Genomic DNA, 22,436 nt, shown 5'->3' on the forward strand with positions numbered 1-22,436 from the left:
CAGGGTTTTGCTGGAGGTCGCAGAAGCAGAGAGGATGGAAGAGGGTTGCTCTTGATCATTTCCGGGTGGGGAAGGAGGATATCCAGTCAGCCAGATGTGATAAAAGGGACCCAGCCCCTGAACTTGAGCAAGAGGGCTATATAGCTGAATTCGTCTCTCTCCAAATTCAAAGGGTGCAGATTTGAGATGCATCAGAAATAAATCCAATTTGTCTTTGAGTTTCCCAGAGCTTACAAATTATACAAGGCAGGGAGGATCTAAACAGGACTGCAAACTGCCCATCTTCTTCCAGAGAAGAAGACTAAGCTTAGAGCAGACACCCCTCGCATAGAGGCTGGAGAAAAAAATACACCGGCAGGGCCCACAGGCTCCCCACCACTCGCCTGCCGCTCTGCCAGAATGTGTGGGGGTCTTGCAGCCTATAAAATGTGAGTTGGAGGCAGCCCATTCATGCATGCTATTTGCCAAGCAGACATTTTTACGTCATTCTGAACCGAATTGCACTTCATCGGTTCTCCGCTAGCCAGGGGATTTTAATGCATGCTTCCACATTGCTTGGTCAGCAGCTGTTCCGGAAACAAATTGATGGGAAATTCAGGTTGGATAAAACAATGAAGATCTCGTAGTTCAACCTGCCTGAATTTACCGCCCTCAGTTGCGGCGAAAACTTAGGTGGCTTTAAGAGCCAATTGTGCAAGTCGGCAGAAAGTGCTAAATCTGTTGCCAGACACAGGATGGGGGAGGACAGAGCTGCCCCAGTTTTTCTCTGCAAGCACAAACAGAAAGACCGCATCCTCCTTCACCTGAAGCTGATCTTCTAAAGCTATGGGACTCTATTCTTTTTTATATATATAAGTTTTTATTGATTTTTTTAATACAGTTCAAAAGTACTTATTCAACAAACGTGTTGTCTGAGTTTATCATTCAAAATTCCTAATCTCTTGTTCGTTTCCCCAACCATTGATAAAATAAATCCCAAGTTCCATTTGCGCGCAGTCTAATATTTTTTTAATTATTTCTTCCTCTGGTGGTATTTTTTCATTTTCCCAATATTGTGCGAATATGATTCTTGCTGCTGTTGTTACATGTAAAATTAAGTATATACTATGGGACTCTATTCTGAAGTAGATTACGGATCTCTCGGGGAGATCCAGTAGAGCTGGGACCAGGAAGGAGATGGGAGAGCCCAGCCTTGGAAAGCACTGTGCTCCAAATGAGGTCTTAAGCGGAAGTACATTTTCAAAACTGTTTCACGGGTAGTTCTTGACTTACAACCATCCATTAAGTGATCAAAATTATAACGGCACTGAAAAAAGTGACTGATGAACATTTTTCACCCTTAGAACTGCTGCAGCCTGTCCGTGGGCAGGTGATCAAAATTCGGACGCTTGCAACTGTTTCATATTTATGACTGTTGCCGTGCCCCGGGGTCACGCGATCCCCTTTTGCGACCTTCTGCTAAGCAAACTCAGTGGGGAAGGCAGAGTCACTTAACAGCCTTGTTGCCAGCTTAACAACTGCAGTGATTCACTTAACAGTTGTGGCAAGATGGGTTGTAAAAAGGGGCAAAACTCACTTAGGAACCATCTTGCTTAGCAACAGAAATCTTGGGGCTCAATTGTGGCCGAGGTAAGTCGAGAACTATCTGTAGCCCTCAAGCCCACCTTTCCTGAGAGTAAAAGCTTGAAGGCTAAATTGGGGGGTATTTTTTTACCCTTCTAATCTCTTAAAGCACCCCCCCTTCCCCCAAAACGGGGCTCCTGTCTTCCCCAACCCATCTCCAACCTCCTCCTGACCTAATTAAGAAGATGTGAGGACCGGCATTTTTAAAAAACCAATAGAAGTCGCTGTAGCCGTGTAATAATAATAATAATAATAACACATTCCTAAGTGCTGATAGTGCACAACCCTTTGTCGAAAACACAACTGGACAATAGGATTTAAAAGAAGAAGAAGAAGAAGAAGGTTCTTGGAAGAAGAAAGAAGAGAAAAGACCTTGGGTGGGATGTTCCAACTCAGGGACAGGGAGGGAACCTGCACCGAGTTCGGGAGAGGAGCAGGTGAGAGGTGAAGGATGGGCAGTTGACTTGAGAAAGGGCTGAGGTTGCCAAGCAGGGGAGAAGGGAGGGCTTTACTTACGAACTGGCTGCGTCTTGAAGTCGGAGAGGAGGCTGATCTCCCCAGTGCCTTTGCCGTTGATGGCCGTCAGTCGGATGGCGTACATGGTCTCTGGCTTCAAGCCGATGACTGTGAAGATGCCTTCGGTGTTGGCTGTTCCAGGAGAGACAGCAGGCAAGGAGAGGATCACAACCATCTCTAGGTATGTTCCACCTCACTTTTCTACCTTTGCTTATATGCAGCAGTGTGGGGAAAATGTTAAGCCACGCCGGACAAGAGTCTATGCCATAAGGAAGGCAGAGAGAGGCCGGCTTCATTTAGACTGGGGGTCTCCAAACTAGGTAACCTTGTGGACTTCAACTCCCAGAGGGAATTGGGGAATTCTGGGAGTTGAAGTCCACAAGTCTTAAAGTTGCCAAGTTTGGAGACCCCAGTTTGGTACACAAAATAGACAGTTATGCTTCTCATGCTGAAACACGCCTTAACCGCAGCTAGATAATTATACCCATTGAACACATGTATAAAATCTCTTAGATGAGAACTTGGAAAGAACTGTGGTCCAGACTGTGGTCACCAGGCTATTAAAAAGGCTCACATGCCACATTTTTATTAGAAAAAAATGCATTTTTCTAGAAGCAAATCACAGTTATCGGTAAAGACTGGGCAGGCAGGACTGGGCTCTGTCCACTTGGAAGAGGCAGTCTCCTGCAACATTCACTAGAGGCTCTCCAGAGGATCCAAGGGAATATCTAAAAAGGTTAAATCCTGGCAACTGGACCAAAGTTTATTAAAACCAAGACCTTTTGCTACTCATCCAAGTAACTTCTTCAGTCAAAATGAAGATTTGGGCAAGAATCGTTGGAAAGAACCAGCTCTTGCCATACATACTCTGTGTGTGTGTGTGTGTGTGTGTGTGTTTCCCAAAATGAAAAAGCAACATGTAAATGAAGGTCATGGCAAAAGTATCTTAAAAGGTTAAATCACGGCAACTGCACCAAACACTCTGACTCTCTGCCTATGCAAATCTTTATTTTGACTGAAGAAGTTACTCGGATGATTAACAAAACATTTCAGTTTTAATAAACTTTGGTCCAGTTGCCAGGATTTAACCTTTTAAGATACTTTTGGCCTGGATGATTGAGTCTTCATTTGCATGAACCCCAGGAATCCATCTAAATTTGATTTAGGCAGAAGACATTTTCTGTAGGTGCAGCTAGGCTTTATTTCCCAAAGAAAGGTCAGCGTTCGTTTTGGGGAGAAATAATCTACTTCTTAGAAGAAAGTCTACAGAGCTCGGGAGCTATTTTTGGAGCTGCTGCTGTTTCTTCCCTATTGCTTTATGGCTGTGGCATTTAAGAATTAATGCTTTCAAATTTTTTGGTTCTGCTTTAATTTTCCCGCTGGCTAGCTTCAGCCTTTTTCCCCTTTTTGGGAAGGGGAGAAGAGTGTAAATGCGACCAATAAAAGGATCAAAGCAGATCTCTCTTATCAGCCAGAATGGAAAAGTTGCCAAGTTGCCCCCCCCCACCCTGCTTCCGCCCTTGCATCTTTTAATTGTGTTTCAGTGTTTGACTTTTTGTGCTAACTTATTTATCTTTTTACTCTACATACGTTTTTGGTTTTGGTTTTTTGGTTTTCTGCCTCCAGAAGCTGTGAATGCTCCAACACTGGAAGTTTTTAAGAAGAGACTAGATAGCCATTTGTCTGAAATGGTATAGGCTTTCCTGCCTGAGGAGGGGGTTGGACTAGATGACCTCCAAGATCCCTTCTAACTTTATCATCATCATCATCATCACCATCACCATCACCATCACCATCATCATCATTATGATTGTAAGCCCCCCAGAGTTACCTTGAGGTAAGATGGACGGTCAATAATTTTTACAAATAAACAAATCCTAAATGTAGGACAGGTTCTGCCACCTCACCTTCTTTGGCATCGTAGATTCGGGTGTGCCAATCTTCCTCCCCAATGGCTCGCCACTCGGCTTTGTACCAGAGGATGGGGACACCCCCGCTGGCCTCCGGTTCATCAAACTTGATCTGGGCTGTGCTGGAGTAGGGCTCCACTTTCTCAATGGAAGGCGCAGAGGGAGTATCTGCAGAGGACGGGAACCGGAAAAGGAGGTCAGGCACACACTATGCCGAGATTCTGATCCCAGCAGTAGCCAGTCGCTGAGGGAGCCTGTCAGAAGACGCTTTCTTCCTCCTTTGATTTATTCCAGGGCTCTCCAAACCTGGCGACTTTAAGACTTGTGGACTTCAACTTCCAGAATTCCCCAGCCAGCCTTGGGCTGGCTGAGGAATTCTGGGAGTTGAAGTCCACAAGTCTTAAAGTCGCCAAGTTTGGAGAGCCCTGATTTATTCCAAAGAAAGAGAAGACCACTCCAAACTCACCTGCTTGCACAAGGATGAACTCGGAAGATTCCTGGCCAATCCGGTTGGCTGCTGTGCAATTGTAATTCCCGAAATCGTTTTCTGAATATGGCGTCACCTGAAAAAAAGTAGACTGACCAGGTGAGTCAGAGAAGGCTTCTTAGGAAGAAAAACTAAGCAAGCATTTTGGATTTTTGTCAATTAGGAAAGAAGACAGTTTAAGGACTGTCCAAGTCCATACGGTGCACAGAAAATAGGCAGGTAATTGGCAGCCTGGCCATTCTCAGGCTACTACCAGAACGGATGATTAGGAACAGAGTCAGGAGAGAAGGAAGGAAGATACATTTTTGCACACAACAAATTTATAGAATTTGTGGAAACAGATATGGAGGCACCCATTATCTTCAATAACTAATCAAAACCGAGCAATTAATGATGGAGGAGGAGGAGGAGGAGGAGGAGGAGGAGAAGGAGTGAACTAGCTGTCAGCCTGGAAGAAGGGAAATCAAACATAACATGTGTAAAGGTTGCACAACACCAAACTGGGATGCTGGGAAGGGAGCAAAGCTGCTCCTGAGCACTTTCACAGCCCTCGGGTGTCCCTGTAACTGTCTAAAGCACTCTAAACATGTGCTAAGTGTCAACTGGGACAACTATCCTAAACGGATGGGGTTGCCTGAGCAATGCCATCTTTGGCTTGAATCCTTGACTTTAGTGCGGTTCCTCTGTTCTTTGCACATCTTCCTGTGTGCCCACAGATGCAGCCCGCCCCTTCCCAGCTCTCACCTCCAGGTAACTGGCGGCTGGTGTGTTGTAGATCCGGATGTTGCTGTAGTTGGAGCTGGGCAGCAGCTGTCCATCCCGGAACCATGAGATGACAGCGCTGGGGTAAGCAAAGACTTCGCAGGTGATGTTTGCGGGGTTACCTTCCCAGGTGTAAACCGCAACAGGGCCCTGCAACTTTGGGGCATCTGGAACCAAGGGGGAGCAACGTTGAAGTCAGTCTCCAGGAGAAGGCATCAAGAAGAACATCTCCCCATCTTCTTACCCCTTTTTTCCACCCATCCTCTTTGCCTAATTCTGCCATGGCAACTAATGCTTCTCTAGATGATGCCCCAGGCAGATTCAGCCAATAAGGCCAAAGCAAAGGATCCTGGGCACACAGCCCACAAATACACCATGCTGTGTTCCTTGCAAGATCTTGGGCACTTCATTTACTTGGGGCAAAGGACCTCGGACTGCGGATCATTCAAATTCTTGACTATGTCTGTAGGCAGATGCAGTCAATTCTTTGCCCAGCATCAGACATCTCCTATATTTGATTGTTGAGAAATCAAGGGAACTAGGAAGCCCAGGCAATGTCCAAGAAGAATGAAGCTTCAACAGGACATGCTGTACAAACACAGCTACAGGTCCCTTTACTCAACAATATGTTCCCAAGAGTGGCCACCTAGAAGCAAACATTACTCCAGCTCATCAGCTGACTTCACAAGCAAAAATCCTCCCTCACTTTTGCCCCATTTATTACAATCTGAAGTGCACTGTAGTAGTACTTCTGTTAGTACATGTAGAAGTACACTACAATCAGAAGTACGCTATCTCTGCTCATGAAAGCTCCAACCCAATGGATAAATATAAACTTCCTCAATGTAAAGATGGACAACAAGCTTGAGCTAATATCAGTTAGTTTGGCTTGTTGCCTTTGATTCTTGCCACTTGACCATTAGGCCAGTCAATATCAGTGGATGATGTGCTCTGTTTTCCAGTTCCTCTCGTTCTCTCCCCCCTTTCCACCCTTCCCCAAGTCTCACAGGTATTCCATAAAAGTTCATCACCTGAACGTCCATCTCCAGCTCAGAATGACCCTTTCCTGTTCTGATTCTTGCTCTTTACTCTGCCAATTATCACTGTTTCCATCCCATGAGTTGGAAGAGAAGGGAGAAACACAGGAGCTGGCTCTACTTGGAGCAAGGGTAGAATGACTCAACTTACACTGAACTTCTAGGTACATGACTTGGGAGTCTTGCCCAATGGTGTTGCTGGCTATGCAGGTGTACTCCCCAGCATCGGTGTACTGAATATCCTTCAGAGTCAGGGAAGACACACGGGCGTGGCTGCGGACTTCAATGCGTCCATCTAAGGTCTAGCAGGAAAGAGAGGAAAAATCTCAGAAGATGGGTACAGCGTGAATTCTGGAAGGGAGGCAATGCTGATTATGCAGAAAATACCCCTTCAGCAGGTCAATTCCGCCCTGCGGACTAAGCTGCTTGCCTCCCATGAGGTCCTGGCAGTTTCCTAAGCCAGTTTCAGAAATTCCAGTCTGGACTGCAATGGATTGGCAACCAGCTCTGGCTGGCGCTCAGTCCAAGCTAAGCTGCCAGATGGACCTAATTGGTCATTCTCCTACTTCTTGTCCTTCCCATCTTTACCGGCCAGACAAACCTGGTTGGCTGGCTTCTGTGCGGTCCAACCTATCAATGCCCTCCTGTCCCTTTAAGGTGTTGTTCCCACTTCTCTGGATCCCGTTCCTTTCCTTTGTTTTTCCTTTCTAAGATTTGTTTGCAACACAGATGCCTTCAAGCCACATTTCTTTACCCCCTTTGCTGCTAACTCAGAACCTTTATATTTTCCCTCCTTATCTCTCCCCCCCCCCTTAGTTTACCATTGTGAAAGAGGTTTGTTTCATTCCTACACTTCTCGGAAGGTCTGTGGAAATGCTACGGCAAGGAAGTTGAGCTTCCTTGAAGCAAAGTAGTAATGAGCCTGGGTTTAAGACTGAAGATGAAGGGAAGGTTTGCGATATCCTGGGCAGGGATGGAGAAGGAAGCTGGCACCAACTGCAAGGAGATGTAAGGACTGACTGGAACACGAGCTTCTAGGAGAGCTCCCAGCTATCCCTGGATCAATGACAGCTGTCCCTCTCCTAAGAGAGACCACGTTTTATATGGCTTGCCTGGACTTCAGCGCCCTTCCTCCCCAATCTGCCAGTTTCACCAGATTTTTTTCTCTTTTGATGGAATTATAGGCCGGCTAAAAAGGAGACACCTGCCCATTCTCCCTTCACAGATAATATAAAGATCCACCACCACCCCGCACAAAACCTGCACATTGATCCTTCCCAAATCCACTGGAGAAGAGACGACTAACCCCTAAGAGTTCCCTGAATCAGCATTCCAAAAAGGAAACGTCACCCCCCTTTCTTGTGCATGAAGAGGCTTGTTCCAACCCCAAAGGGAACACACGCACACACGGAGAGAGCTGAAAGGCCCGGTTTGATCGGGTGTTGCCATGGCAACAGATGCAGGCAGAGGATGGCTGCTGCAGAGATGCCAAAACAGGCCTGGCAGCCATTCCCAACCTCAACCCATGCAAATCAGCCAAGAGGGTCCTGCTGCAAACTCCTTTGGATGCAGCCTAGGATTTGGGGAGGGGCAATTTAAAGACTGTGTCCTTGCAATGGCCTTTGCCGTTTGCCCATCTCTGCTCAATTCCTGAACCATCAATTTTAGATCCTCAAAACTAAGGACTGGCCATCCTGGAAACCTAAGATTTTCACTTCCACCTGGACAGAAATTGCCTCAAGTGAGCGGAACCATCCCCATGTTATCAGTAGCGCACTGAACAGGAAGGATCCCTTCTGTGGGCAGAGGAAGAGTCTCGCGCATCAGCCCAGCTCCATCTGCCACACAAAGATCACTATCTCACTCACATCTGTCTTTGTGCAATTCAGGATTTGTTCACTCTCTGCCCAAGCCCAGGTGAAGAGCATCTTATGACAAAAGCTCCTTCTGCTTTCGATTCTCGTCCCCCTGCTTGAAGTGGAAATTTGGGGTCCTCACAGCCATGGCTACCCTCCCCAGATCCAAACTTGATAAGCGACTGAGGCACACATTTCATTCTTTTGGGTTACATTAAGGAACATGTGGTGGTCCATTAAATATGCACAAGAAACCCAACCCAGAAGCCAGAAACTCTGATCTAGAGCAAGGTTCTCCAAACTTGGCAACTTTAAGGCTTGTGGACTTCAAATCCCAGAATTCCCTAAGCCAGCCAGCCTCCAGGCTATATTATTTCAACAACACAAAACTGAAATAAAATCCATCCAAAGGACCATTAACCCTCAGTCCTGTCTGATGCTTTTCCAAAATATAATAGAGGGAACAAAACCATGGAAAAAGGGCATTTTCTTCCTGAAAATAAGTTGCTGCTTAAAGCTTCAGCTACCAATCATGCGGGCTGGGAATTCTGGGAGTTGAAGTCCACAAGTTTTAATAGTTGGCAAGTTTGCAGACTCCTGATCTAGGGGGCCCTTTTCTGAAATGGGTGCAATTGGAGACAGGACCGTTGCTTTGCTTCTGAGATGGAATGTGATGCAAACATTAAAAGAGAACAGAGTGTGTCTAATTGGAAAGAAATGAGCAAACATATTAATTGGTGGATAGAGAGGAACAGCTTTGGTCCCAGGGAATGCAAGCGCTTTACGTATTTTAAGAAGTCTGCTTCAGATATTTGCGCCTCAGCAGCTCCAAACTCTGTGAATTTGATGTTGCATATTGTCATGGAAAAGCTATGGGACCCTTTTAAATCCACCAGCGTCCCAAGGAGCAAGTGAGAACTAGCCAAGATTTGGCCCGTTTTAAGAGAGGATGCTTGCTCACTTCAACATCCACTAGGAATATATATATATATATATATTCCAGCTGAATTTATATCCTCAGCATCGGTGAAGTTACATTGTTAACACTAGCTTTTAGTTTGCTTTGTTACTTCTACAATCAATTGGTTATTTTGCAACAGCTAAATATTTACAAAATGATAGATACATAAAGCTAGATAAAATGAACTACAGTATTGGTCTGGCAAGCTAATACCTCTTGTTTCTCGGGCCTGGTCCATGAAGCCTGGAAAAAATAGATAAATAAAACACACATACACACACACACACACACACACACACAGAAACACACGCGCACACACACACACAGAAACACACATACAAAGAGACATACAAAGAATAATAAATTTCTTGCATATGTTGTGCTGTCCTTCCCCCCACCAGCCCACCCCCTCGCCCCCATTTCAGTTACCACCGTTTATGCTTCCCCCTTCATTCCGTGCACATGCAAAATCAAAATAGGTAAGGCAGATGCACAAGGAAGGTGACTTACTAAAGGAACAAAAACTACTTCCGTTCCTGAATATCTATCGGTTCTTTTCAGAAATGCAGAGACCCAACTGATCAAACGCCACAAAGCTACTGAAGGGTAATGGATGCTGGAGATTTTTTTTTAATGTTGCCAAGCATTCAGGATGTGCCTCAACCTTTGCTTTCCCAACTTGATCTGCTGCAGTGAAGGGGACCACAGACAGCAAGCATGACACAAAACCAGATGCCCAAGAGACAAATGGGATGCTGGAAGGAGAAGGGGACCAAACACAGCACGGTTATTCCAAGGCTTCCCCAGTAAACAATGACTGTTGTCTCGCATGCCACATCCAAAACACCAGCTCTCCTAGCAAACAAACAAAAAATGTCTTAACTTTGATTTAGAACAGGGGTGTCCAAGCTTGGCCACGTTAAGACTTGTGGACTTCAACTCCCAGAATTCAATGTAGGCTGAGGAACTCTGGGAGTTGAAGTCCACAAGTCTTAACGTGGCTAAGTTTGGACACCCCGATTTAGAGACTGCTGAGAGTGGTGGGAAACCCCCTCTCTTCACCAGAGACAAATCCAGTCCATACTGCAAGTAACAACTGCTCCAGATATTCACACAGGAATTTAAATTCAGTTAGATGTGAACGGACGTCTCATTGTTATAGTTCAATGCCATCATCTGAGGAAAAGGCCTCCAGAGTGCATTATTTTAACAACATAAAACTGAAATAAAATCCATCCAAAGGGCCATTAGCGCTCAGTTCCCCAAATATAATGGGGGGGGGACCATGGAAAAGGGGCATTTTCTTCCTGATAATAAGTGTCAGCTATGAACCAAAGAGTTCTAGGCTTCAGAAATCCCTTATATAGCTTTAGGAAAACCATATCTCTATTTTCATAATATGGAGCCTAATTTTCATAAGGAACGGGAATAGGAAGCACTTTCTAACATATAAAAACAGTTTACAAGCCTGCTATTTATTTTTAAATTATATTTTTATGTGGATAACTCTCATAGAATCCAGGCAGTTCTAAGGGAAAAAAGTGAGCTGGATTTTTGAAGATCATGTTTAAAAAGGAATGTATTTTTTTTTGTTGGATGGAGGCACTGTCAATCAGATGAAAGTTTAAAATAAAAAGTGCCATAACTTTATGTGTCACTTTACAAATAACCATGGGAAATCTGAGTGGTAAAATATAAGTAAATGATGCAGTTAGTTAGCAGAATCTTCCCCAAAGGTCTTCTGGAAAAGAGAATCACGCTTACGACTATTACTGATAGTTTCCCCAGGTTTATAGGCCCTTTTTATAACATGACACTTGATTGACAGAGGTAACATGATTTTTGCAAGTTTTTTTTTTAAAGAATAATCATACAACATCCACCGTTTTTTACCTATAGTGGTGGCCACTAAATTCAGCAAAGAATTGCTATCCCAAACAGTAACAATCAAAGCTCTGGCACTAGAGCATGGGTGTCCAACCTTGGCAACTTTAAGACCTGTGGACTTCAACTCCCAGAATTCCCTAGCCAGACAGCTATGCTATTGCTGGCTGGGGAATTCTGGGAGTTGAAGTCCAGAGGTCTTAAAGTTGCCAAGGTTGGACATCCCCTGCTCTAGAAGATGTGATTACCCACCTCTGCTCAATTCCTGAACCATAAAGTTTAGATCCTCAAAATTAGGACTGGCCACCCTGAAAACCTCAGATTTTCAATTCCATCTGGACAGAACTGCTAAAATGAGGATTGTTTGACTTCTTTCTGGCAGTTGCCTTCAACAGACGCGGGGGGGGGGTGGTCTGATGTTTAGAAGGAAAGCGGGGAAATTACGGTTAAAGGTTTCAGGAAAACAATCTACCACCTACTATCAGATAAAGAGATCCTCTAAACCCAAGGCTTGTGCTAAGCCCACAGAGGTCAGAGAAGATTAACCTCACACAAAGACGGGGAAACACCTGCTGCGGGTGTTAAACATCATCAACTGGTGATTCCATCTCCAGGGCGTTGTAGCTGATTGAGAAAGACCCGGGTTCAAGTCTCTATTTAAGCACTAGGTTCATTGGATGACTCTGAGCCAGTCATATATTTTTTCTACCCTGTCTATCTTACAGGATTACCGCTGCAAGGATAAAATTAAGGGAGTTTCCCCCCTTCCCAGGAATGCTGACTTGGCCTCCCATAAGAAAAGATGAGAATGTAACAATAAAATAACATAAAATCATTGAAAAACAAAGGCAATTATTTGCATAGTGTGATAAACCAAACTTCCCCCTCCTCTATTATCCAGATTGGTCCAAAATATCTGGAAGACACTAAATCGAGAAATTCTATAATAAACTGATCCCTTCTTCTTTCTTTTCTTTTTAAACAGCCATTGCAGTGGTTTTATTCAGCCAGTTTGCATCGGTTCGGTAGAACCGGTAGCTAATTTTTTTGTTGACTTTGGTGAACTGGCTGATGCCTTAGCCCTTTTTCACAAGGCCCAGAACGGACCGCCGGAAGCGCGTGGACGCCACTTCCAGAAGTCTGTTCTGAGCCAGGGAGGCCTCCCAGGCCCAGAAAAGATTTCCGGAAGTGGCATCTATGCAGAGAACCGGTTGTTCAGATATCTGAATCCCACCGAACCATTGATAATGGCTGCTGTTTGTTTTGAGCACTGATAACACCAGAGGATCCCTCACTATCATTCTGCTTCGTTGCACTTGGAAGGCAGGGGGGCATTAACAAGAGGGCTACAGTGCAGGCAACTGAGAAATGCGCAGGAGATAGTTGGCAACCAAACCAGGATAAAATGCAGAGGCCACACACTGCTGAAAAGAAAATAACAGCTGCAGCTCTGAGCAGCATGCATCAAACAAGACTTCCAGCCCACTGGTTCCACATAAGAAATTATCCTTAAAAAATGAACTTTCGCAGTTCTTTGGTATCGATTGTCCAACCATAGAGGTGAATGTTTCAAAAATAGTTAGCAGTTTGACAGTCATTCCTTGAAGAGTCCTCTACGAAAAGGTATTTTCAAGGGGAAAATGTCATGGTGAACTTACCTGCTCCTTTGTACTATTCTGCACGTGAAACTCATCATCCTTCCCATGTCATTCGTGCTGAAAGACTATGGAATTGCCTTCCCTTAAGCCAAGTCTAGCTAGGTCAGGTCTACACCAGCCTTCCTTGAACTGATATTGGATTATTGTATCTAAACATTTATCCAGCAAGGTCAGATAAGGCTGAAACTCTGCACTCTGGCAATGGGGTTGTCCGGATCATCAGTTCTGAAACCTTTCCAATCTTAGCTGGAATCAAAAGGGTTTCTACAACTGAACTATGTCCGATTTATTTCTCCTTGTGAATTCTAAAAACTAGACCCAAGAATGAATCTTGCCATAAATGATCTCCAGCAGTCCATTAACAAGTTGTACCGTCCTCGAAAATCTTTCATCTTGTGTGCCATGACTATCCCTGTATGACAGCAGTCCCCAACTTTTTTTGGCACCAGAGACCAGTTTCCTGGAACACAATTTTTCCATGGACCAGGAAGGGGGAATGGTTTTGTGCACCATCTAGATTCCTCGCATGCACAGTTTACAGTAGGGTTTCATGTGGCCCAGTTCCTAATAGGCCATGGACTGGTATTGCTCTGCAGCCCGGGAGGGTTGGGGACCCTTGCTGTACGGTACAAAACAGTAAGATGGATTTGGTGTACCAAAAGCCCACCTGTTGGTTGATCAGGGCAAGGAAGTATCCTGACCTGTAGGAAGCCCTCAGGAAGACAGAGCCCTTTCTTAGTATGATGCTGCAACGCTATTAGTCTTTTGAGTTCAGATCTCAATTCCTTTCCTTTTTAATATTAGCATTAGTAATGTACTGTTTGATCGTGTAGCTACAGGACTTCAGCTCTCCGCTCTCAGGTTCTGCAAATATCTGCCTTTCCCACTGGATTCCAAGGGCAGGAGACATGCCCCGATCCCGTTGGTGGGCTTGGTTTTTCTTTTCAAACTGCTAATTATTTTTGCCAGTACGGACAGAAACAACTTCCAGAAGTGAGCAATGACAGGTAACAAGCAAACACAGAGGCAGCCATGGCTTTTGTGCCTAAAATTATGTGCAGCGCGAGTACAAATGCAGGCGATCAAGAGAAAAGGGGAAAATAACCATTCACAAGCTAATTGTGTTCTAGAAAAACTTTTCGGGTTCTCCTTTGCCCCTCACCCCCTCTTCAAGGCAACGTATATATTTGACAATAGCTGCTGGAACAGCAGTGCACGCTGAAGCCAGAGCATCCAAGACTGGAATCAAGATGACTCAGATCATCCCTTGCCCATCACAAGCCTCTTGGTGATGGCTTGATGGCTCAACTTCAACCAACTCTTCAAAGACACCGAAGGTGGATTCACTTGGTTAGGAGACTGGCATTAATCCCTCTTGAAATGCTAATTTCAAATCAAGATCAAGAGAACTATGCATAATGAGTTGGTCAACCTCATCTTCTGGGATGAAAAACCATCAGGACATCAAAGATCTTCTGTCCACAATGACACCATGAGACATGTGGCGTCACTTGCTGGTTTATTGAGAATAGATTTGCACCCTGCCATCGTGATGCTTAGAGAGCCTTTCCCAGCCAAGGCCTTCTAAGTCTCTCTGAGCCCCACTACCCTCTACAGCAGGGGTGTCCAATCTTGGCAACTTTAACACCTGTGGACTTCCAACTCCCAGAATGGCTGTGGAATTCTGGGACTTGAAGTCCACAGGTCTTAAAATTGCCACAGTTGTATGCCCCTGCTCTACATTATGCAGACTATTACTCCCACTTCTCCAGACAGTCTCCCAGGAAGGGTCCCGCTGTCTGTGCTGGGACCTGTAGCTTGCCACTTCACAACAGGGTAGAGATGATTTTCTCTGACTGAGCTGTTTTCCTGTGACAGCCCTTCCCCTGCATGAAAGACCTCTTTTGTAAGCTCCTCCTTAACAAATGTTGGCCTTCCCACTACTAACGCCTCCTCCTGATTGATAACTTTCCAACTGCTTAAAAAAACTTTATGTGATCACATCGGCAAGGCATCAAGCTAATGAAGGTTTCATGGCTCTGGGTTTGGATTCAGCCAGGACTTTTGGCCACGTTTCCATGTGAGGAGAGGGTTGTCTCTGCCAGTCCAATTCCACTGCAACAACGAGCTTCCTTCAGCAGTGGAGAACTTGGTGTTTTCAGATGTTTAGGAACTATTTCTGATATTGCCTGAATGCAAATTACAATTATCTATGCCTGACCTACAAAGCTTTGATTTCAGCGTGCAAAGCTGCAGAACTAGGAGAATCCAAATTCCTGGCCTATCTCCCCCTCCGTCTTTGGTTTCTGCTACCTGGGGGTGTGAACAGGTAGGTCTAGGAGAAAGCCATACCTTCTCTTCACTGCTGATGTTTCGGGAAGAGGTCCTCCAAGTGATGGAGGGGGTGGGATCGCCAGAGGCCTCGCAGGTCAGAATGATCTGGTCTTCCAGTTCCATTGCAGTTTTGTTCTCCACAAAGGTGATCTGAGGTTTTGCTAAAGAAAGGGTAAAAAAAGAGACACACCCCGGTTGATTTGGCAACTGGAGATCGCAGACCCTTTCTCCTGGTAGCTCATTGTCAAAAAGGAGGTCCCGGGTTGCTAAGGGGGCTACTACAGGAATTAGAAGTGCCATATCGTCCAATAACACAAGAGATAATTTGCATAGGATGACATATTCTGCATATTTGAATGGGTCAAAATTAACTGCAGGATAAAAACGAAACAGAAAACAGCAATAAAGCTATGCAGCACGAGCAATTCACTAGGCACAGTCCTCAGCCTTTCAGAACTTGCTTTATAACACTAAGGGCTAGACACTTTAAAAAAATGGACATGTGTCACAGAACTACCTGAAAAAAATTCAGACTTACCGTAATTCTACACGTGATTTGCTAGTGGATAATCAAGTCTCTGATTCTGGGACTGATTTTGATCAAGGAAAGGAAACAAAAAGGCAGACCAAAGAGCTGTGAGGACCACTTACCAAAGACTTTGAGGTGTACAGTGGCATCGTGCTCTCCCGCTTTATTCTCGGCGATGCACACATACTCGGCCTCATCGTTCTTCTCCACCCTGTGGATGGTCAGCTCAGAGCCATCATAACTGAAGCCGTACTTCTCCTCATCCTCCCCTCGTTCTATTAGTTCTCCGTCCCTGCAGGTGAGAAAGCCCACGGGCAGAGATGGACATTAGCTGGGAGTCTGGCTCACCAGGAGACGGTGAGTTCTTGTCCCACTTTGGGCATGAAAGCCAGCTGGACAACTTTGGGCCAATCACCAGGAGGTGAGTTCTAGTCCTGCCTTGTCCACAAAAGCCGGCTGGGTGACTTTGGGCCAATCACCAGGAGACAGTGAGTTTAGTCTCACCTTAGGCATGAAAGCCAACTGGGTGACTTTAGCCAGTCCCTCTCTCTCTCAGCCCAACTCACCTCACAGGGTTGTTGTTGTGGGGAAAATCGGAGGAGGAGGAGGTGTTGGGTGTGTTTGCTACCTTGAGTAACTTATAAAAACGGTAATGATGGGATACAAATTAATAAATGAGCAGCCCCAGTTCCTCCCACCACCAGGGCACACACAAACCCCTCTTACTTGGTCCAGCTGATGATGGGCTCTGGGAAGCCATCGGCCTCACACACCAGTTTGACTGACTGGCTGAGGTTGGCAGTGGCGTTGACCGTCCCCTGCCGAGAGCGAACGGTGGGAGGCACTGGAAGGAAAGAAGAAAAAGTGGAATCAGGTCTGCCAGCTTTCAGTGGCGAAAGAGGAACAGGTGAGACCCCTGTAAAGTGGACTCATTTGTGGGTCTCTCTTCTACGCTCACCCCTCGCCTCTTTTCTTGGCCCGATTCCTAGAAGCTAACCGATTCCAACCGGCTGATTACTCTAGATTTGGAGGGCAGCTGCACTTCGACCCTCTAAGCTTCCTCTTCTTTTTTTAAATTTTGAACTTGTATTAGTTTATCAAAATATAAAGCACAAAGGAAAAGGAAAATGAGAAAGTAAGAGAGGTAAAAGAGAAGAGGAAAAAGTGTAGGGGGGGAAAGGGGATAAGAAAGAAAAGCATTGATTTCCGACTCGTTTTAGCACAGTAAAATAAGATAATAACACACAACCTCAACTTTTTACTAGCCATTTCTACAACAAAAAAATCAGCAAAACCCAAAGTCAAAGTTTCATTTTTTTTTCCACCTGAAGCACAAAGTCCAAAAGCAGTTTCCAAACAAAAGCGGTGGAAACAAAGTTAGCTGCATTCTTTTCTTTAATTAAAGCTAAAAGTAAGCTCCATATTCTGAATAAGCTGTCTTTCTACAGTGCTTGTCTAGAAAAAAAACACCTGCACAAATCTGGAAACACGTCCAAGGAGCCATCTGCTACTTTAAGATTTGTTAGCATCATACTGGTTATATTGCTGCATTTGACTGCTTAAAGACATAATTAATGCAGAGCACAACAGGAGAAATAAAACGTTTAGAGTTCAGCTTTCCCTGAAAAGGATGCCCACTTTAATTGCTCAGGTTTATGTGATCGGCTATCAGAGTCCTAAAGCTACCTATTCACACGTTTATGACTTCACTTGTGGTTACAGAGCATCAATCTGTGCGTGCATTTGGCAGAGGCAGCAGTTAAGAGGTTGAGTAACTGGGATGTCTAAATGCTCAGGATGGTATTGACCAACTCATAGAAGCAGAAGGCACCAGCAGAACACTTGGACCGTTCTGTCAAGGGTGCCTGGGGACTTGAGGAAGACGACCTACTTGGGAATCAGCCAGTGCCAAGGAGCAAGTGGCTGAGGACAATTTCTTCTACCTGCCCTGGAAATTATTATCATGGCATGACAGCTGCTGAACTATCTTCTAGCTTGTCCACAACTCAGAAGGGTTAAAATAAAAATAAATGGAGTCTCTTTCTATTCTTCCATTTCAAGGCTGCCGAAGAAGCTCTGCGGTCAAATTCTAATGAGTGAACAGAGAGAAACCATTTGTCAGCTAGCAATCCTCCTTCCTTCCTTCCTTCCTTCCTTCCTTCCTTCCCAAATGGATGTTCTCCAGATGTACCACCACAGGCAAGCAGGGCTGGGCTGGGCTGGCGCGGTGTGAGTGATGGCTTTTGGCCTTCTGCGGGTTATCAGATTCGGAAGAGCTGAAAGGAGTGGACAATGCCAGGTGCAGCGCCCAAAGCTCACGTGCCATCTAAGGCGAGATGCTCACCATTCACGATGATCCGGATATCCCTGAAGTCCACCTCTCCCCGTGCCAAGATCCTCCCCTCGCAGCGATACATGCCTTCGTCGCTTTTCTTGATCCCTCTGATCTGGAGGTAGTTATTGCTCAACACCACAAACCTCACTGGAAAGAATGGAGGAGAGAAGTTGATAGGTGTAAGATTGGCTACCAGGAGCTCCCAACCTTCCATCTTGGGCAAGCTTCATCATGTGACACGCATACTTCTTTCATTACAAATGGAAAGAGCTTCTTGGAAAGAACCAAGTCCAATCAAACCCAACCATAGTTACTGAACTCAGCCTACAATTTGCATTCCAGATGTTTCAGCTTGACTTATCAGTAGCTGACTTATCAGACTAGCCCATCCAGGCTTCACTCATTCTGGTGCTTGGCTCTCCAGAAGTAATCTAAAACATTCAAGTTATGCGGAGGGCTTCCTGTGCACCTCAAAACATGCATGCACACACAGGCACACACATACCACAAAGATGCACACACTTACCATCTTTTTTCAGGACCACATCCCTGCCCATGTGCTTCCACATAATCGTAGGAGGCAGCGAGGAGACAATATCACAGATAATAACTGCATCTTCTCCTTCTTTGAACTCCTGTGGGCTGGGGGCATGTTTGAAGGTCAGCTTCTCTGAAAAGTAGATGCAGGCAAAAGGAAGAGTAAATCCCGAGCCGGTCGGAGGTCATGCAGCAAGCATGCTAAGCGGATGAGGAGAAGGCCTGCTCTTTTCAGCTGAAGCAGAGATCAGGGACCTTGCAAGAGAGCAAATCAGCTCCTGGAGCAAGTAACTAACCACTAGGCTGCTCATGGATGCACGAGAGCGTTTTGCTTCACCCTATTCTGGAGGTTCTGCACTGTCAAACACCTGACATGAAGCTACAAGAAATACACACAACTCACTAACCTTAATAAAAACAGGAATTAATGGAAAATGCACATTTCAGAAGTGGAGGTTGGGCTTCCTTATCTCCATCAGATACCAATTTCAGAAAGGACTTAGCTGGGAGGAGGCAGGATTGACAGATCCATCACAAATGTTGTTTCTCTTCTTAGGTCATTCTATGGAAGATGTCTGCAACCTTGGCCAACTTTAAAACTTGTGGACTTCAACTCCCAGAATTCCCCAGCCAGCCATGCTGGCTGGGGAATTCTGGGAGTTGAAGTCCACAAGTTTTAAAGTTGCCAGGTTTGGAGACCTCTGTTCTATGGGGCAGGATTCCTTACAGAGGGAAAAGTAGGAGTTCTCTTGCTTCCCACCCTGCCCTTCCTTCTCCAGCCCAACCACTTACGAAAGATCTTCACATTAAGAGTGGCCTCTTCCTCCCCTTCCTCACTGGAGACCACACACTTGTAGATGCCGGCGTCCTCTATGTTGGCGTTATAGATGGTGAGAGTAGAAGAATCATCAGACCGGACCACAGAAATGTGCTGCTGGTTTGTCGTCAGCTTATCACCATTGGGGGCAAACCAGAAGATTTCTTTGGATTTGGCATCACCGGTCACTGAAACCAAGGAAGAAATCCAGGCAGAAGCTGGGTGAGGATGCCTGCTGGGTAAGCGTGTGTGTGTGTGTGTGTGTGTGTCACTGGCAGCCTTTCAAGACAGCCAGACCAAACAGGGCAATACTCATTTTATTGCAAAGATCTAGAAACGGAATCTTGCAAGTCTGGATGCACAATTGTTTATTTATTATTCAAATTTATTGGCTACCCGACTCCAGTAGATTTTGCTCTTTCTTCCACTTCTCTTTATCTTCATGAGACCTAGGGAGGATCTTGTCTGAGTTGTTTTTTCAGGTTTATTCAATTTGATTTAGTGAATTTATTTGTCACCCAACTCATAATGAATGACTCTGAGCAGCTACAGGTTACATGGTAGAGGGTTTCCTGCCTGAATAGGGGATTGGACTAGAAGACCTCCAAGGTCCCTTCCAACTCTGTTATTCCGTTATTATTTCTGCTCTGGACTCAACCCTCTTTTATCTGTCAGTTAATTCAGCTATTGCACGAGGAGAAGATATAGCTCTATTCAGTGGGTTTCCTCTCATGTAAAACTGGACTCCTCCCATAGGTTCAACAGCTGATTATGCAGCTACTCACCTTGACATAAGAAAAATTTGGATTCTCCAACAGGCACCTCCACCTTATTTGGGACAATGTTCACTTGAAGGGAGACTGAAAGATAGAAAGAAGCACCATGAGGTTACGATGTTCTTGCTCGCCAAACAAGGAAAGGTGTCATCTAATATTAATTGCAAACCTGAATGTCTGCAGAAAAGACTGTTAGGTCTAAGATTCTGAGCTGGGTTAAGACTACAGTCAAGAGGAATGCTGGCTTACCACCAGCTGATCAGATACTTAGGAGCTGAGGATTTGGGCAGCACAAGGAAACAACAACCAACGACCTAATAGCCGGCCATCAACACCCCAATCAACTAATAAGAAGCCACCCCCAACCAGCACCACATAAATACCATGCACAGAATAGCGTAAAGCAGTAGTTCTCAACCTTTCTTCACCACAGACCCCTTTAGATACCTTCTGTGGCTACAGACCACGGCCACGGACCCCAAGACTTAGCTCAAGATTTAAATCATAACATTTCTTCAAGCTATCGCAGACCCCCTCTGTTGACATTCTGGCCTCCCAGGGGCCTGTGGGCCACAGGTTGAGAACCACTGGCCTAAAGCACACAGCCCGGTAGGGAGACGTTCCCTGAGGATGGGCTCCAGCATGGGTCCGAAAGCTCAAAGGATTAAAGCTCTGGTCACGGCGACCGACCCGGATTGGATCCTGTTAGTGTAGCCCAAAGTGAAGACCTTCAGATGCTATATGGATTTTTAACAAGATCATTTGCATAGATCTGACCACACCTGCAACTTAAAGTTAGAATACATCTTGTTACTAAAGTTAAGGAAAGCAATGTTGATGATTTCTCTATAAGAATTAAGAGGTTTTCCCAATCCACACCATGCTTTTCTTTCTAATTCTTTCCACTCACATGGCTTCACTGGAGGCGAGTGACTTTCCTCCCCCTCTCCCAATAATGTGCCAGCTACTCTTTTTATGCTGTTTTATTTCTGGGTAATCCAATTTTGCCCGTCCATTCTCCTTCGGCATAATTCACTCCCAGACAGAATGACAGGACTGGACATCATCCTCCCACTGAGAGGTTGATTAGATTTAGTGCAGCAAAGACCTAAATAGCCAGGACTGAGCAACCTTGGGCCCATCTGCCTTTCCCCTGCCTCTCTTGGGCATGCTGTATAGGGCCAGCGCAATTTGGGCTGCAAGATCCTAAGTGGGTAGTTGCCCACTCTGGTCTTAAGTATGGATCTCCACAAAGAGCAGTTTCCAGACAGTGACTTCTCCTTGCTTCTTGTTGGATGAAGAATAAATAACCCTAAGGCATCTATTTTGACCAAATCATGCCAAAAATTCACCAGAGAAAGCAATTATGCTTGGAAGAGTTAGCGGTAAAAGGAAATCAGGCCACCAAAGAACACAGTGGGTGGACACCATCAAAGCTGACACCAACCAGAGCATAGAACAACTCGAAGAAGCAGTGCAAGATCGGAAGATGTGGAGAGATCTGGCCCAGAGAATCGCCAAGAATCAGACACAACTGAATGGATAACATCGACGTCATCATCATAGCATCTATACAAATTTGAGCGTGAGGTTGCCATGAAAAACGTGAAGAAGGCCTGGCTCAGCTTTGTCCCATGTTCAGGCAATGCTTGCAAAGCACCCCCCCCCCTTCCACAGAACATGCCTGCCTCTCTGTGCAGCTGGCTGAGACACTTTCTGCTGCGTACTCTAAGGGCCTCCGCACCCACACCAGCATTCGCCATCTCTCCCAAACCTTGGCATCTGAGAGTGTTGTGGTCTTTCATGAAAAGTAATGAGCCATTAGAGAAGACGTAATTGGATCCTGGCTCCCATCTGTGGATACATTTGCTGAAGCTTCCTGCCCTAACAAGTCCGGGTCAAAGAAAGATTTCAAGAGGGTCTGACCTAATGGGAGCAATTTCTAAATTGCAGTCATTAGTTGGATAGAAAACAATCACCTTAGTAAAAGAACTGCTTGGTCCAGCAGAGTCAAAGCATTTTCCCCGTCTCTATCGTTGCAAATGCTTAATCTGTTCCACCCTTTAGTGGCCCAGTGCTACAGGACTGTTTGCTTGCTTTTGGAGATGGTTAGAGCACAGACCCGTTTTTTTTCGAGTGCCCACCTGCCTCTGGGCAAGAACCTACTGTAAAAGCTGGAGGGCATCATTTTCCAGCATCTTCTTCACTAGACTCACACATTTACTGGCTACCCCAGAAAAGCAATAGCAAACAGCCTCGCTCCAAGAGGGGAGACTGTTAAAAATCTTGTCTGTAAGCCAGCGGATGTTCCTCCTAAAATAAACAGAAAGCGCCAAGGTTAAAAACCTTTAGCGTTTCCTGATTTACTGTCTCCGAGGTAGTCATTATGGTTCTCCATATTCTACAATGATATA

General features: G+C 45.3%; 1 protein-coding gene across 1 annotated transcript in view; it reads right to left on the minus strand.

Annotated features, from left to right (window-relative positions):
• NCAM1 (neural cell adhesion molecule 1) overlaps nt 1-20,106 on the minus strand; it is a gene marked incomplete at its 5' end in the record, with an annotated part of 46,030 nt that extends 25,924 nt beyond the window's left edge. Inside the window, 13 exons of the mRNA XM_029284964.1 lie at nt 2,140-2,271; nt 4,047-4,217; nt 4,516-4,612; nt 5,281-5,465; nt 6,487-6,637; nt 9,366-9,395; nt 15,047-15,189; nt 15,680-15,849; nt 16,284-16,401; nt 17,902-18,039; nt 18,419-18,562; nt 19,222-19,434; nt 20,032-20,106. Coding sequence (XP_029140797.1) covers nt 2,140-2,271; nt 4,047-4,217; nt 4,516-4,612; nt 5,281-5,465; nt 6,487-6,637; nt 9,366-9,395; nt 15,047-15,189; nt 15,680-15,849; nt 16,284-16,401; nt 17,902-18,039; nt 18,419-18,562; nt 19,222-19,434; nt 20,032-20,106 — 1,767 coding nt within the window. The remainder of the gene's footprint in view (nt 1-2,139; nt 2,272-4,046; nt 4,218-4,515; nt 4,613-5,280; nt 5,466-6,486; nt 6,638-9,365; nt 9,396-15,046; nt 15,190-15,679; nt 15,850-16,283; nt 16,402-17,901; nt 18,040-18,418; nt 18,563-19,221; nt 19,435-20,031) is intronic.
• Nucleotides 20,107-22,436: the final 2,330 nt, after the last annotated feature.

Source organism: Protobothrops mucrosquamatus, unplaced genomic scaffold, assembly GCF_001527695.2.
Source record: "Protobothrops mucrosquamatus isolate PMUCROS unplaced genomic scaffold, P.Mucros_1.0 scaffold1148, whole genome shotgun sequence".
Classification (NCBI taxonomy): domain Eukaryota; kingdom Metazoa; phylum Chordata; class Lepidosauria; order Squamata; family Viperidae; genus Protobothrops; species Protobothrops mucrosquamatus.